The 17,655-nt window shown below is 42.7% G+C and overlaps 1 protein-coding gene across 3 annotated transcripts in view; it reads left to right on the top strand.

The window, feature by feature from the left end:
- Nucleotides 1-16,083, top strand: part of XYLB (xylulokinase) — a 52,886-nt gene extending 36,803 nt beyond the window's left edge. For 2 of the 3 annotated variants that reach the window (XM_055321269.1, XM_055321271.1), the window contains exons 16-19: nt 1,012-1,070; nt 2,207-2,294; nt 4,657-4,751; nt 10,057-16,082. In XM_055321269.1, the coding sequence (XP_055177244.1) occupies nt 1,012-1,070; nt 2,207-2,294; nt 4,657-4,751; nt 10,057-10,134 (320 nt within the window). In that variant the 3' untranslated portion in view covers nt 10,135-16,082. Of the gene's footprint in view, nt 1-1,011; nt 1,071-2,206; nt 2,295-4,656; nt 4,752-10,056 lie in introns of all 3 variants that reach the window. The other variant, XM_055321270.1, reaches the window with a different exon arrangement.
- Nucleotides 16,084-17,655: the final 1,572 nt, after the last annotated feature.

Here is a 17,655-nt window from a genome sequence, read left to right on the forward strand (position 1 = left end):
CAGGTGTCCCTATTTTTTTTTCAATTCTTATATATTTATTTATTTTTCTTGCTTTATAGGCACAGCTAGTATAACTAGTACTATGTGACAGTATATTGGATAGTATGAGTCTATGTTTTGTTCCTACTATTATCTATTGCTGTGTAACAAATTACCTCAAGAGTTAGCAGCTTAAAACAACAATGAACATGTATTATTTTATATGGTTTCTGTGAATCAAGAATTAGGGATTAACATAACTTGGGGGTTCTGGCTGAGGTCTCTTCTAAGGTTGAGGTCAGTATGTCATCTGGGCCTGTGGTCATCTGAAGGCTTGACTCAGGCTGTAGGATCTGCTTCCCAGGTGGCCAGCTCACACAGCTGTTAGCAGGACACTGGGGTTCCTCACCATGTAGGTGTCTCCATAGGACTGCTTGAGTGTCATCATGACATGGCAGTTAGCTGTCCCAAAGTGAAGAATCCAAGAGAGTGATCTACAACAGAACAAGATAGAAGTCTCAATGTCCTTTATGACCTGGTTTTGGAACATACACTCCACTATTGACACAATATCCTACTGGCCATGTAAGTCAGCCCTATTGATTGTGAGAAGGAACAACACGAAGTTAAATATCTGGAGGCAGGGGTCATTTGGAGGCCATTTTTTGAGGTCTGGGAAGCACACCAGTCATAAAATACTTTTAAATGCTTCTGTTAAGAATTTGTTCTAAATTTTGGATATATGGCCTTTATTAATTTAGTAAATTCCCTTCTATTCCTGGTTTGTTGACAGATTTTGTTTATTTAATGATTTAAAAAAAAAATAAAGACAATTAAGAGGTCAGCAGCCTCACAAGCAAATTATTTGTGACAAGCCTGCATGGACAGAACCAGCTTTGGGTCTCTCCTTGAGTCCTGTATGAGCAAGAGGCATTGGCCCAGTACAAGCCCGTTGTGGCTGAAGAACTCTGGAAAAAGTCTTTTTTGTCTTGGGAGATAGTTACAGCCATCAGTTTTTTCTTTTCCTTGCAGTGCCCAAGACAAAGATTTTGGCCACTGGCGGAGCATCTCACAACAAAGACATCTTACAGGTATGTGCTGGTAGTAGGCTAAGCAGTAGGGCCTCTTCCATGTCTGTTCCTTCTAAGAGCCAGACACTGTCCAGTAAGGACTGCCTCTGTTCCCATTCTTTTATTTTTTTTTCTCTGTACCCATTCTTGCAGATGACTGACAGGCTATCACATCATGTTGCTGTCACTGTGTTACTGGGACATGTACATTTTGGGTTATAGTCTGAGCATGTATCTTGAGGCTGTATCAACTATTGACTTCTAATATACCTGTCTTGGTCAGATTCTCTAAAAGAAGAGCCTGAGATGGGAGTTCTTCTATAAGTGGGTTGTTGAGAAGGTACTCCCAGGAGAAAGAGAGTGAGAGGTGCAGGTAGAGTTGAGGGAAACGATAAGCAAGAATATGGTTTTAGCTGTGGTTCCATCCCATAGGGAAGATCTGAACCGTGAACTGTACCACAGACTTGGTTCCCCTTTGGGTAAGGGAGCCAAGTGGCTAACTTGGAGATTTGTGAGAAAAACCTCCTCTGAGAGGCATCCTCTGTTCAGCCAAGAGCAATTCCTTTGAGGAGGGGCAACAGCCATTGGCCACCAATACAGCATCTGGAGGAGAGAAGCACACCAGTCCAGGAATGGAATCCAGATGGGCATCAGTGGCGTCTACTGTAATATTTCTGGTCAACTAAGACTCCCAAGTCTTTCCCATGAGGATCTCAGTAGAGATCCTCCATTTTTCAAGTTATGTAATTTATTTTGGGGAGCTAAATGGAAATATTTATCCTTCTCCCTATAAGATATGCCAACTTAGTTTGGGTTTGTTTGACCTTGTTGGCATTAGTGTCTACCTCCAACCATCTCCACCTTGACTGTTTGCTAAGTATACTTCCTAAGTCTTCCTCCTTGTCTTTGATAAAATGGTTAAATAGTGCAGGGACCTCCTGGAGAGCTGTGGCCCTCCACCAGAGACTTCCCCCCCAGGTCATCCTGACTCTTCTTATCAGGGTGGCATGGCTGAGTGTACTTCCTTTAAGACAGTAGAGGTGGAATGGAAGGCATCAGAAGACGGGTGAGGAAAGAGAGTGTGGAAAATGTGTGCCAAATGTGTGTGTTCCCTCTGAGGAACAACTTAGCACAGTAAGAACCTCCTCCCTTTCCAGGTGCTTGCGGATGTGTTTGGTGCCCCAGTGTATGTCATAGACACTGCCAACTCAGCCTGTGTGGGCTCCGCATACCGAGCTTTCCATGGTAGGTCGTGCAATGGGGAACAGAGGCTTCTAGAAGAGTTGGGGCACTGGCTGGGATGAGGAGGATAGAAAGGGGTGATTGAGATGTTCCCAGTCTTTAGGGACATCTAAAACTTGGGCTTTAGTTTCATTTTTCTCCCTCCTAGCAGGCAAGAACCAACCCACCAAACCTTCTGTTCTTTTATTCTGTACTTAAAGGGGGAAAGAAAAGTAGGTCCCTAACTGAATGAGGCCCCAAGCTCAGCACAGGGACATTGGGAAAGGATGCAGGATATGCTTGAGGGCACATGAGCATGGGTCTGGACACCTGGTGGGCAGGAGAGGTGGATGAAGTCCAGGGCCATCGTTTCAGCCAATGCAGGAAGTGGAACAAAGCTGAAGCCTTCAGGGCCAAACAGTCCAGTACCCTGGACAGCTCCACAGCGGCCCATTGCACTGATGAAGGCCTCACTGAAACTCAGATCTCCCGCATCAAGGCAGGTTCTTCTGGGAGCAGCCCATGCCCACAAGGGTCCCAGTTAGTCAATTTGTCCCATTCTCTGCTTGCTCAGACTGCTCCTCCAGCTGCCCACTTATCTCAGGGGCCCTCTTCTCTCTGGCAGTTCCATTCTTCATCCATTTACTCTTAACTTTTTTTTAACACACCTATTTAAACTTATATTTTCCTATCAACATTGAGAATCAATCAGGGACTAGATCCTTCTCTTAATAATTAACCTCTTACTCTTTTACTCCCCTCCATCTCCACTCTGTCCACCTTATCCCAGTTTGTACCACCTCCTTGTCCTTGATCCTTGTCAAGATCACAATTTCCAGATTGTGTTTTTAATTAAACTTGACCTCACATTGGCGTTTATTTTTACTTCCCTTTATTTATCTCTCTCTCTCTCTCTATTCCTTGCAGTTTCTTTCTCCTTTTTCTCTTCCGTGATTGTTTTGTTGGACTCTACAACCTAGATAATTTTAAGAGGGGATTCAGTAGGTGATAATGGGTTTTGTTTCACCCTCCAAAATAATGGTAACTTGTTCATGCAAAGGACTCTTAAGTTCAAAATGCTTTTCCTCAGCACCTTGAAAAAACTATTCCATAATCTACTGGCCCTTAGTGTTGCCCACGAAAAGCCCGGGGCCCACTTCTCACTCCTTCTGCCAAAGCAGGAAAGGCATTGCCCTTTACAGACTCCACTGCTATGTGGCACTCTGTTTCTTTTTTATTTCTCCTTTTCTGTGCCTGTTTCATTGCCAGAGGTTAGCTGGGGTACTGCCTCACTCTGGCCTCCAAAACCGAGCCCCAAGCTAAGTCCTAGCACACCGGTCCTCACTCTGAGGTATATTAGCCACTTCATGTCTGTTCTCCCCCAGCTGCATCCAGGATGAACCTCACATGTAGCCAGTCTCTGAATGAGTGGAGAAGGGACTGGTATCTTTTGACTGGTCTCTCTGCTGGCAACCCCACCACCCAACCATTCTCATGCAGCTCTGAGCTGAGATAACCCAGCATTGGGTTGGAAACTGGGCCTTGTGTCTTCACTGGGCCCTCCCTCACTCATGGTGTCCCTGTGCTTCCCTGCTAAGCTGATACTACATCAGTCTTAATTGCCTAGAAACTCCTTACTTTTCCTGTCCACCTATGGCAGCGTTCCCTCTTTTCTAGCCCTGCACTCATATTTATGGAGTGCCTCGGGTATGCAGGCAGTGTGCTAGGCACCAGGGCTCTTCTGAAGACCCAGTCCCTGGCTTCACAGAGCTGTGGGCTTGGCAAGGGAGGGACCTTACATCTGCAGCCAGAAATTATAAGAAGTCCCCAAGGACAGTAGATGATACTTCAGGGTGGAGGGTTAGGGAGCCTCCAGACAAGTGACATTGTTTGCTGCAGCTTATCTGAGAAGAAGAGCATAAGTCAGTGAAGAGAAGGAGACAGGAATATTTGACACGGTGAATAGGCTCTGAGGTAGGAGGAATTGTAAGAAGCCTGGGTGGCTTCAGTGCACTGAGCCATAGGGAGCGGGGCTCTGTGAGGGGGGAGAGGCAGGCAGACCTTCCTCTTCTGTTAGGTGCCAAGGGTTAGCTGCCTTGCTGGGACAGGTGCTGTCACAGTGAGCAAGACAAACTAGGCCCTGCTGGAGAGAGATCTGCATGTGAAATTCCTCTTCTCTCTCTACCAGTTTTACTGAGGCACAATTTACATGACATAAAAGTTACCCAATTTTAAGTGTACAACTCAGTGATTTTTAGTAAACTTGCTGAGTTGTGCAACCATCACCATAATCCCGTTTTAGAATATTTTATCACCCTAGAGATAAGATGCTAATTAACATCTTCATTTGCCACATCACTAATATGAAATGAGCTTTCTCTTCTAGGCCTTGCTGCTGGAACAGACCTGCCCTTTTCAGAGGTTGTGAAGTTAGCCCCAAATCCCCAATTAGCTGCTACCCCATCCTCAGGAGCTTCTCAGGTGAGAGACCATTAGAATTTGGTCATAGGCTTTGTATTGTGAAAACCAACTACAGCTAACTCTTGAACAACACAGGGTGTCAATCCCTTTGCTGACATGAAAATGTACATATAACTTTTGACTCCCCGAAACTATTAATAACCTGTTGTTCACCAGAAGCCTTACTGATAACATAGTCAATTAACACATATTTTATATATTGTGTGTTATATATACTGTATTATTACAATCAAGTAAACTAGAGAAATGAAAATGTCAAGAAAATAATAAGCAAAATACATTTACCATCTATTCTATCAAAAGAAATCCGCCTATAAGTGGATCTGCACAGTTGAAACCCATGATGTTCTTTTTTTTTTATTTTTATTTTTTTTATTTTTATTTTTTTGAAACCCATGATGTTCAAGCTCAGTTGTAGGTTCTTTTTTCCAAAAGGTAAGTTTTGCTCTGTCACTTAATGTTAAAGTTGATGTGTTCAACTAATGGGGAAATCCAACTTTTTTGTTTTTAATTGTCAAGAGAACAGAGCAGAAGAAGTTTTCAATTGAGATTCAAGACACTGCTGATTTTATAGCTCCAAGGGTCAGATAGATTGCTGAGTGTATCTTCAGTGCTCCATATGCCTCAGGATGGGCCCATATATTTCACTGGCTCAGAAGCCACAGAAAGACTGTCACTTAAATGCAAGATGTGCTGCCTTTCTAGGACTCAGAGTGAAGTCTGGATTCAGGACAGGGGTATGGTTCCCCAGGCCAGGAAATCCCTGTGAAGGCGGACCCTGCTGGTTACAGGTTGGATTCTCTGGAAAGCAGACACTGAGATGCTGATTAAGGTTTAGGAGATTTATTGAAGGTGCTCTTGGTATCTACATTTGTGTAGGAGGAAACAAGGCAGGACAGGGCAGGAGGAGGTGAGCCACAGGGCAATCTCAGTGGAGCCCTCAGCCAGTCCTAGAGGAAGTTCTGAAGCTGGGCAGGCTCTCTCGACTTAAACCCAGTTGAGATGAGGGGGCCAGGCCTTTATATCTCAGGTCAATGAGTCTCTGCCCTCAGGCCACCTCAAGATGAGGTAAGGCAGCTTTCTATAGCCAAAGCAATCCCCAGAGGGGGCCATCAGCTGAGGGCTGGGAGAATAAGTTCTTCATTCCTGAAGGACAATCTGGCTGGTACAACACAGCATCCACCATACCTCTATTCCTATTTGCAGAAGGTTCTGGCAGCCCAGGAGCAGAGTTGCACAGATGGAGGGCATCATTACCAGTTGAGCAAGTAGCATGAGCTGAATTCATGCTTGCACCAGATTTCCTTGGCCCTAACATGCCATGGGATGATACAAAATGGGCCCAGGAGGATACTGTGCACATGCTGTGTCTGTGTCTCAGCTGAGTGACCCCAGGCTTAGGAAACTCCCAAATTATAAAGGAGTTGCAAGCAGATCTGCTCAACCTTTGTCCTTAAGAAAGACATTTCTGTACTAGCCTACTCAGCAAATAAATTTTCCCTCTATCCCAGAGGGCAACTCTATCTCTATCTTCCATTGCTGTTTGCTGTATAAACATTGAAAAGATAGACTGCAACAAAAGCTGTCACCAGACATGTGAAACTCCATGGAGAATTGCCTCTCAACATATCTTAGAACAGAAGCTCCCAGTTTCCAGGTGACTACATGCCCTCCACACAAAGGTGTACCCAGGCTCCTATTACTTTGTCCTTAAGTTGTATGTCCTTACCTTTAAGAGTCTGCTCAATGCAGTAGGAAGGCCCTAAACTGATTTAAAGGGCCTTCGGGTTCAGATTCTTACCCTGCCTTTCCTTTAACATACGACCTTCACGTGATCTTGAGCAGCATTTCTCATCTGTGAAGTGGGGACACCATCTGGTCCTGCCTACTTTTAACCTGCTAATTGTGAGGCTTAAGACAAATCTTTGACTATAATGGCTTTGCTATGTAACAAGAAGTGTGAAGGTAGTTGTCAGGGTTGGTTCAGTGGTTCAGTGGTGTCAGGGCTCTGGGTCATATTCCCTGCAGTTCTACAGCTCAGCAACAGATGATGGAAACATGAGAATCACATATGTCATTTATAATTTTCTAGTAGTCTCATTTAAAAAAAAGTAAAAATAAGTAAATGACTAATTTTAAAGATATATTTTATCTAATCCAGTATGTCCAAAATAATGCCATTTCAATAGGTAATCAATAAGAAAAATTACTAATGTGATATTTTAACATTCCTCTTTTTTGTATGAAGCTTTTGAAATCTGGTGTGCATCTTATACTTGGAGCACTAGTCATGTTTCAAGTGCTCACAGACATATATGATTTAAGGCTACTGTATTGGGTAGTATGGCTCTAGATGTGCTCCAAATGATCACAGGCTATCTGCAGCTGCTCCAAACATCACGCTCCCTCACCACTGTATCCATAGGTAGGAATGAGAGCATGGTGTTGGGCAGCCTCTCTTCGCACACTTTTTGCTCATCAGAAAGAGAATACTGATCTGTTCCTCTCAATTCCCCACCAGACTGCCACTTGGTCATATGGTCACCTGTGGTTGTAACCATGGGGCAGGTTCTGGCTCTTTTGTCCTCTAGAAGGAGGCCTACAAGGGAGAAGGTAGTTGGGGAAAGCATTAGGGCAGCAGACAGCTTTACCTGCCTCATTATAGGTAGCAAACACTCTGTGTGAGTATCACCACCTTCCCTGGCTTGCCCATGACCAAAATGACTAAAAAGTTCCTGGGACTCTGTACCATTAACCACATGTGTAACCTCAGGATCCTTCGTGACACCAGGCTCCAAGCAGCAACAGTCTGTGACTGTTGGTGTAATGACCTATTTGAGGACTGCTTTGTAAACTCCTTGGGAGCAGGGGAGCATCCTCTGTGTTCTCTCTATGGCACATACAGCAGTGGTTGTGCTCAAGTGGAAACTCAAAACTGCACCAGTGTTTTCTCTCGGCTCAGCAGAGAAATTGCAATTTCCTCCTGACAGAAGATCAAAGCGCCCCCTGAGTTCTCTTCTCTGTCACCTTCAAAGAGCTGCCCCAGATGTGCCAAGAGTGGGCCTTAGTTGTGTAATTAGTTTTTAAAGTACTTGACTTTGGAGCTAATTAAGCCAAATGAAGGAGTGGGATTGGCATGAGCTAGTAGTGGCATTTGTGAGTCTCAAGGAAATCTGGGTCCCTTGGTCTTTAAGTGTTGCTGATCTATTAGACACCATGTGCTCACCTGAAGTGCCCACATTTCTCAGGCTAGGCTTATAGAACCACAGGAGAAAACAGCTTTAAATAAAGGAGGGGAGGGCAGCCCAGGTGGCTCAGCAATTTAGTGCCGCCTTCAGCCCAGGGCCTGATCCTGGAGACCCGGGATCGAGTCCCACATCAGGCTTCCTGCATGGAGCCTGCTTCTCCCTCTGCCTGTGTCTCTGCCTCTCTCTCTCTGTCTCTCAAGAATAAATACATAAAATCATATATATGTGTGTGTGTGTATATATATATATATATTTAAATAAAGGAGGGGACGGGGAATGAAGGAATGAGGTTAAGAATGTGGGGTTATGGGCAGCTCCTGGTTGGCTCGGTTGGATTCTTGATCTTAGGGTTGTGAGTTCAAGCCCCACATTGGGTATAGAGATTATTTAAAAATAAAATCTTAAAAGAAAGCCTTTTCCCCTTATTGGTTTTTGGTTTTGGTTTATTACATAGCACACTGTATATATAATTTTGTAGCCCACTTTTTAAAAAAATACTACAGTACAACATGAGTATTTACATTCTTAAAAATGAACATACACATTATTTTTAATGCCTGCATAATAATCTGTCTGGCTAATGAATCATAATTGTGCATTTTATTTATTTTTATTTATTTTTATTTTTTTAAATTTTTATTTATTTATGATAGTCACAGAGAGAGAGAGAGAGGCAGAGACATAGGCAGAGGGAGAAGCAGGCTCCATGCACCAGGAGCCCGATGTGGGACTCGATCCCGGGTCTCCAGGATCGCGCCCTGGGCCAAAGGCAGGCGCCAAACCGCTGCGCCACCCAGGGATCCCAATTGTGCATTTTATATGTCTAGAGCAGTTGCTTCTAGTTTCTTAATTTTTATAATTGAAATTATATGGGTAAAAGGTGAACAGAACCTTTTCCTATTCTGCATGAGAATTTGAACCCTGGTTCAATTTCTAGCTCTGTTTCTTTTGAGACTTAAATAAAAATGGAATGTCAACAATATTACTATGCAACATTGCTTATGTACAAATGGCCTTTACTTAGGGCATCGTATCTGGAGTGGGAAAACCATATATACTTGGGAAGTTATACTTAGGGCTTCCCTGAGTCCAGTGACATCTCATGGGCATGTGTCTTGCCTATGGAGTTGTTACAAGAGAAACTCCTGTGGGACATGAGGTTCCAAAGCCACCGTGGTTCTTTGCACCTGTACAAGTGGATTTCACGTTTGCACCTGAGCTGTAACTTGGGGGGTCAGGGAGACCCTTTCCTGGACACTTGTGCAAACTGCTATAAGGACCACTATGGGGATCCCTGGGTGGCGCAGCGGTTTGGCGCCTGCCTTTGGCCCAGGGCGCGATCCTGGAGACCCGGGATCGAATCCCACGTCGGGCTCCCGGTGCATGGAGCCTGCTTCTCCCTCTGCCTATGTCTCTGCCTCTCTCTCTCTCACTGTGTGCCTATCATAAATTTAAAAAAAAAAAAAAAGGACCACTATGTGGTCTTTCATTCAAGAGGAGCACTTGCAACCACTGTACCAATGGGTATGTTTCTCTAGTTTATCCTTTTGAGGGCCAAGGTGTGGTCCATGGTAGTCTTAGGAAACTGGGTGGTTAGTGTCTAAGAAGATCCTTCATAGGCCTGGCATCCCACATTTAGGATTGTTTCCTTAGGGGAGCTTTGCAGAAGTAGAATGATTGCGTCAAAGGCTATGGCAATTTTCAAGCCCTTTAATACCAACATATAGTCAAGTTGATTCCCAGAAGAGTGGCACCACCAACTTCACCAGCCATGAGACAAGATGGTATTGCCAGGTACCTTCACCAGAATTTTTAAAAATCTTGTAGATTTGATAACAAATTTTTGTCCTAATTTGCATTTTTAAAAAATCTTAAACTGTAGGTTTGAGAACTACTAGCTTTTCCTCTTTTGTGAATTGATACTTCCTTTCTTTTGCCCAGCACAAGCACCTAAATCGCTAGTAAATGGGATGCTAAATTTTAAAACTGCAGGCTGCAAAGAGATGGAAGAGGCACCTCTCCCTCCCCTTTCTAAACTGCTTTTTTTGTCCCTCCAGGTCTACGAGGCCCTTCTCCCGCAGTATGCCAAGCTTGAGCAGAGAATCCTGGCCCAGACCCGGGGGCCTCCAGAGTGAATGCCTTGGGCCCAGGCACCCCTGTTAACCCTGCGTCAGACTCCACTGATCCCATTTGGAGACATGCTCCTCCTGGACAGCAGGGATCCTCTTCCTTGTCCTAGGGGAGTACCAGCCCACCTGACTCTGCAGTGCTCCAGCCCTGCCCAGGACCACCTGAAACCCACCTTAGCACACCTTCCTAAACTTAAATGGACCCTTTTTCCCGGAACAGGAAAGCATCTGTCTTTTCCTGTCTAACCTGGGAGGCAAGAGAAAACAGACTGGGATATGTCCAGTAAAAACTGTGACTGTTGGCCTTTTAAAGGCAGAAGTAAAGCTAATATAGGACCTCAATCAGGAGAACAGGGAGACAGAGCTGTCCCCCATACCCTGACCCCAGCAACCCCTTCCCCAACTTGGTCTTTTTGGCTACTCCTCCCCCAAAATAACCTGCAGCCATCTTCTCTTGCCCCATACTGTAACTCCTGTGGTCCATCCCTACCCCTGCAAAGCCTGACCCCCCCCCATCCCCTAGCTGCTTCCTCCTTCCTCATTTCAGGAGGGCTTCCTAGTGTCTTCCTTTCTTGTCTTCTCCATGCTCACCCCACCTTCAAGTTTTTGCTCTTCTCACCCTCCAGCATCTGCCCCTTCATCCTCCCTAATCTCTCCTCCCTCCCCATGCCCACCTGCTGTAACTTCTTCCCACCCAAAAAGCTTGACCTGTTGAATAGGCTTCCTGTCTCCTCCCATCAGCTCTGCCCACAGGCCGCCTGACTCCCTGGCACACCAGACCACGTGCAGGGGCCCTCTCTCAGGTGATACAGGGGAGCACCTCCCTCCCTCCATCCCTTCCTTCAGAAGAATTTCTCAAATTCTGGATTTTGTTGATTCTATTCATGTTACTCTCTGTCTTCTGTATTTCCTGTAAATTGGTGGTTGGGACTAATACAGAGCTCCTCAACCTCAATACTATTAGCATTTGGGGCTGAATAGGTTTTGGTTGTGAGGGGGCAGCAGTGTCACTGGCCTCGATCCACCAGATGCCAGTAGCACCCCTTCCCCAAGTCATGACAATTCAGAATGTCTTCAGGCATTGCCACACATCTGGTGGGGATGGGAAGACAGAATTGCCCCTGGTTCATAACCACTGACCTAGAAGTTTGATCCAATGCACATGTGATTATTTCCCTTTTTATTGTCAGACAACTTCATAAGATGGTGGTGTATTCTTCTTTCAGAAGGCACCTAATGTCTGGTTTTCTTAATGGGTTGATTCCCAAGCATCCTCTAACAGCAAGTAGGTTTTTATTTTCAGTGTCAATATGATACATTTAATATAGTCTATGTATTTTTATCTATTACAGTAATTATTTCTACCTTGCCTTCTTTTTGATAGTCATTCTTTACAGCTTCTCTCCTGCTTTCCTGATATTTCATTCCTTCTATCTTCTTTACTGATATGAGCACTCCTTGTGTACTCCTTAATTATTGCTTGGCCCCAAATCTCTGTCCCATCCCTCTTTCTCTCCCATTTTGTCCCCTGATATTTCATTCCTTCTTTCTTTTTTTTAAAGATTTAATTTATTTATTCATGAGAGAGAGAGAGAGAGGCACAGACACAGGCAGAGGGAGAAGCAGGCTCCATTCCATGCAGGGAGCCTGACGTGGGACTCGATCCTGGGTCTCCAAGACCACACCCTGGGCTGAAGGCAGCCCTAAACCGCTGAGCCACCGGGATGCCCTCTTTTACTGATAGGAACACTCTGTGTACTCCTTCTTAGTTATTGCTCAGCCCCAAATCTCTGTCCTTATCCCTCTTTCTCCCCCATTCTGTTCTCTCTTATTGGATGATTTCATCTCTTCTTGGGTTTCAACCACTATATATAAGCCAGGAACACCCAGATCTATATTTCCATCCAGAACTCTCCTTAGAGTCTATTAGAATTCTCAGAGGGGTACTTCAGACTCCACTTATCTTCCCTTGCCCTTCCCCAAACTTCCTCCTTTTGTGTTCCTGTTTCAATGAACTGGTGCCCACTGTTCGTTCATCCATTCATTGAAGAACCCAAACCCCAAATGCAGTTGTCCTCCCCATTTCTTATGTCAGATAAGTCACCAAGTGAGTTTGGTTATTCCTTTGGTAACTCCTAAAGCAGTTCCTTTCTCTGTATCCCTCCTGTTTTATCTTAGATCCTTTTATTCATTACTCAAATTATGACAGAAGCCTACATAGAAAGTCCTGTGTGATCTGCTTCCTGCAGAATCCCCCAAATTTTACCTCTGCTGCAGGCCCCTGCCTGTTTTGGGACTTCGATTAAATCAGTCTATTTGTGGTTTCCACCCAGAGTGGAAAAATGCTGCAAACTGGATCTGAGACCTGGTTGATCAGAGCAGTATAGGGGGAAGTCAAAAGGAAGAAGTTTAGAAAGCGGGTGGGACCAGCATCATCACTTCTGAGAGAGATGGAGTCATCTTGAAAGGAAGTGGTGCCCCTAGCAAGCTTGGTGGTTCAAAGGAAAAAAGAAAGCTAAAGATAACAGCCTGTCAATAGCAAGTCAAAGATTCAGAAGATAGATAACTTCCCCACCCCTACTACCTAGACATTACTTATTAAATAAGTTTTACAACATTGATCAACAGAAAAAGGTTCTCTTGGATCAAGAAACAGAAAGGACCAGTCAATCCATTTCCCATTTTACCTTTGCCCCCATAGAGTTGCCTGTTATCATAAGCATGTCAATATAACTAGAAAAAGGAACTCACTTTGTATACAAATAGATGAAGAAAACAAAGTCAGAATGATAACTTTTCAAGCTGATGAAATAGTCCAAAATAAAGAGAACAAAACAGTAAACTGTAACAACCCTACAACATAAACTCTAGAATTTTGAAACTGAATGTGAATATGAAAGAATACCACAGTTCAGAAAATGTAAAACTCCGAATAAAAATGAAAAAACGCAGGCATATGTGAAGAGAGAAATGACCAAGCTTGGGAAAGAATCTGAACAAAAAATTAAAATCATCAGATATAAAGATGAAACCACAGCATATTCAAGTAAAAGAGATGACTACAAGTGCAGTAAAGCATGTAGAATATGGGAATGACAGGGCAGCCCAGGTGGCTCAGCGGTTTAGTGCAGCTTTCAGCCCAGGGCCTGATCCTGGAGACCCGGGAACAAGTCCCACATCAGGCTTCCTGCATGGAGCCTGCTTCTCCCTCTGCCTGTGTCTCTGCACCTCTCTCTCTGTCTCTCATGAATAAATAAATAAAACCTGGGCAGCCCTGGTGGGCGCAGGGTGTGATCCTGGAGCCCAGGGTGTGATCCTGGAGACCCTGGATTGAGTCCCACGTCAGGCTCTCTGCATGGAGCCTGCTTCTCCCTCTGCCTGTGTCTCTGCCTCTCTCTTTCTCTCTGTGTCTCTATGAATAAATAAATAAAATCTTTAAAATAAATAAATAAATAAAACCTTAAAAAAAAGAATATGGGAATGACAAAAGCTAAGCAAAAAATACACAAGAAGAGCTGGAAAGGTCCAAAACAAAAATGATAGGTAAAGAAGAAGTAACATAGGTAAAATTGGAGCTCCCAGAAGCTACCAAAAAAGACAGTGTAATTGGTTAATACTTAAAACTGCCCCAGGAGAAGTTTCTGAAAAATTAAAAAGAAGACTTGACACTTGAAGGGCCCCTTTTGTTACATAGAAAATTGACCCAGAATGGTCAACTGGACCTATCCTAGCAAACTATTAAAACTTTGAAGATGAAGTAAAAAACCCTTTAGCCCTATAGAGCTAGTCTCTTAGCAAAGGAAAGGTCAGACTGGCATCAGACTTCACATAAAGTAAGTAGGAGTGGAGCAACATTTTCAAGAAGTTAAAAAAGATGGGAACTAAGAATAAGTGTTTTATATCCAGCTAAGCTGTCCTTTAAGTATCAAGGATATATATGTTTAAATCATAAGAGCTCAGGAAATATTGTACTCATAACCCCTTAGGATCTTACTAAAAGGTAGGCTCCAACCAACTAGGAGATGATTGGGGAACTTCAGCAAAAGGACTAATGGTGAGCACTGAGTATCTTTAGTTTCAGATCTAAGACCAAAAGGAAAGTGGAGAGAGCAGCCTGGGTGGCTCAGCAGTTTAGCGCCACCTTCAGCCTAGGCCCTGATCCTGGAGACCCGGGATCTAGTCCCACATCAGGCTCCCTGCATGGAGCCTGCTTTTCCCTCTGCCTGTGTCTCTGCCTCTCTCTCTCTCTCTCTCTCTCTCTCTCTCTCGAATGAATAAAATCTTTTTAAAAAATTAAAAAAAATGAAAGTGGAGATAGGGGTGGAAAAATAGAATCAAGTGGTATATGCTTTGATAAGGTAAAAGTAACAAATGAAAAAGAAGAGGACAGTACAAAAAAGTGATGCAAAGGCAGTATGTACAAGGCAAAGAGTATCATTTAAAGTTGACAAACCAAGTAGTTGGGGCTTAAAGAAAAGAGAGACTAAAAGAATTATATATAGGTAATAGTACAAAGATAATCACTGGACTAAAGATAGAAATTTCCCTCGGTGCCCAAAGAAACAGTAGTAAAGGCAGTAAGTTGCATAGTGAAAAACATGCAGTGAATGTAACATCATACACAGTAAAGAAGCAGAGTGAAATTAATAAATTGAAAGATTCGACTCATCTGTTTTTAAAAGATTTCAAAAATGAGCAAAGTGGGGGAGAAAACAGAGGCAAACTAGGAAACAGACTCTTTGGAAAGTAGGCTCCACGTCCAGTGTGGAGTCCAATGTAAGGCTTGAACTCACCACCTTGAGATCAAGACCTGATCTGAGAATAAGAGTTACTTAACTGACTGAGCCACCCAGGTGCCCCAGGAAACACTCTTAACTATAGAGAATAAACTGGAGGTTACTAGAGGGGAGGTGGAAGGAGGATGGGTGAAAAAAGGTGGTAGGGATTCAGGAGTGTGCTTGTGTTGAGCACAGGGTGTTGTTTGGCAGTGTTGAATCACTATATTGTACACCTGAAACTAATAATACACTGTATGTTCACTAACTGGAATTTATGAACTTTTTAAAAAAGTTCAGGGCAGCCCTGGCGGCTCAGCGGTTTAGCGCTGCCTTTGTTCCGGGGCCTGATCCTGGAGACCTGGGATCGAGTTCCATGTCGGGCTCCCTGCATGGAGCCTGCTTCTCCCTCTGCCTGTGTCTCTGCCTCTCTCTGTGTGTCTCTCATGAATAAATAAATAAAATCTTATTAAAAAAATCCTTTAAAAAGTAAAGTTCAAATTGACTCACAAACCAGCATTTTATGTTATTTATAAGAGACATATCTAAAACAATTGATCCATTAAGGCTAAAAATTAGATGGGCAAAAATATACCAGGCAAGTACAAATCATAAAAAGCAAGATTACAGTACTGATATCTGATAAAGGTAGAATCCAGGAGAAAGACAAAGAAGGACACTAATGCTAAAGTCACAATGAAGGTATACTAGTTATAAATGTTAGAACCTCTTTCATTTGCCAACTTTAAATGATTTTCTTTGATTTCAGCGATAGATTCCAACAGAATATATATCTTCTGAATATATATTGAATTTTGTGTCTTATAATAAGGAATAATACTACATAATAGAGGATGTACCTATTCACAGAAATTGGCCATTTATTATATCACAAAGAACATCTATAATTTCTATAAACTAGAGATAATACAATCTTCTTAAATCCCAATGCAATAAAATGAGAAATTAATAAAATACATATACATATTTTTAAGTCTTATCTGGAGAAAGACTTTCTATGAATTACTCTTGGGGTGGGCACCTGGGTGGCTCAGTGGTTGAACGTCTGCCTTCAGCTCAGATCATGATCCCAGGGTCCTGGGATCCCACATCAGGCCCCCCACAGGGAGCCTGCTTCTCCCTCTGCCTATGTCTGCCTCTCTCTGTGTGTCTCTGTCATGAACAAATAAAATATTAAAAAAAAAAAAGAATTACTCTTGGGACAAAGGGGAAATATAAACCAAAATTTCAAAGCTTTTAAGAAAAGATTGATAATGAAATCTGTGAGATATAATTAAAGCACTGATAGGTGAAACACAGCTTTAAAATATTATAACATGTCAGCTATACTCAAAAATTTAAAATATTGTAATTGATGAATAAAACTTGAATAAAAACAACTCAAAAGCAAAAAGAAAAAACCCAAAATAAACAAAAGAAACGGGATATAAGAAGTAATGATAAAATCACACATTAGAGATACAGGAAAAAAATGAGTGGAGAGTATTTTGATTATTTGAAAAACAACTCTTGATTTTGGCTCAGGTCATGATCTTAGATCAGAGATTGAGCCCTGTGTTGGACTCCAAGCTCAGGGTGGATTCTGCTTATACCTCTCCCTCTGTTCCTCAGGTCATCCACCTGCTTACGCACGCTCTCTGTCAAATAAGTAAAATATTTTTAAAAAGCCAAACAAAATAGACAAGCCACCAGCTAACTTAAGTAAAGGGGGAGGAAGAAATATAAAAAATGAAAATAATAGTGAAAATTAACATTAAAACAATGATTTTTAATTTTAAGGACTATTTTGTACAACTCTGCAAATAATTTGGAAACCTAGATGAAATGGTAATGACCAGGAAACATAATGTACTAAAATGACTCCAGTAGAAAGTTTAAGCAGACTAATTTTCATAAAGGAAATAGATTATCAAAGAGCCATACTATGAAAAGCCCTAGGTTGGTCGGCTTCATGGGAGGGTTCTATCAAACCTTCATAATTGAGCCCTTTGCTACATAATGTATTCCAGAACTTTGGGAAAGAAGAAACACGTCCAGATTTTTGTGAAGCAAATATAACATTGATTCCCAATTAGGTTGCAAAAATAGCCCCAGTTCTTCACTTACTCTTATATCCACATACTTGGCCATGGAGTTTTGTTGCGCCCTCCCTCTGGGTTTTTCACAAACAAGATGCAAGCACGGGCTTTGAAAGTCCTTATGCAATTGAGGTTTCTCTCATTTTGCTCTCTACCTTTATTATGAAATTTTGGGGCCTAATCTTGCCTGACCAAAGCCATCCTTGGTCTGCCTAAACCTAAACATGTGAATGGGTACAGGTGAGACCAGATGCACTGCCCAGCCAAGTCCAACCTAAATCACCAGCCTACAGATTTGTGAGCTAAATACGTGTTTATTATTTTAGGGTGTTGATATTTAAAGAGATTTATTTATAGTAATAGATAAGTGATACAGAAATTGGTGCCAAATCAAAAAACTAATATACGTGACATTGGAGCTGGGCTGTGGGTGGAGCTTGGAAAAATGTTAAGAAAATTATTTTAGGAGACTGAAAAATGGAAAAACTGAGCACCTGCAGTAACTTGGAAGGGCAGAAAATGTACCTCCTGAACATTTGGGCTTGAGAAAAGACATTTCTAGGCAAAACATTGAAAATGTCAGCTGCCTATTACTCAGGAACTGGCCAGATTTGAGGTAGAATTTAGGGGGGATATAAAGGTGTTAGAATAAT

Source organism: Nyctereutes procyonoides, unplaced genomic scaffold, assembly GCF_905146905.1.
Source record: "Nyctereutes procyonoides isolate TBG_1078 unplaced genomic scaffold, NYPRO_anot_genome, whole genome shotgun sequence".
Taxonomy (NCBI): domain Eukaryota; kingdom Metazoa; phylum Chordata; class Mammalia; order Carnivora; family Canidae; genus Nyctereutes; species Nyctereutes procyonoides.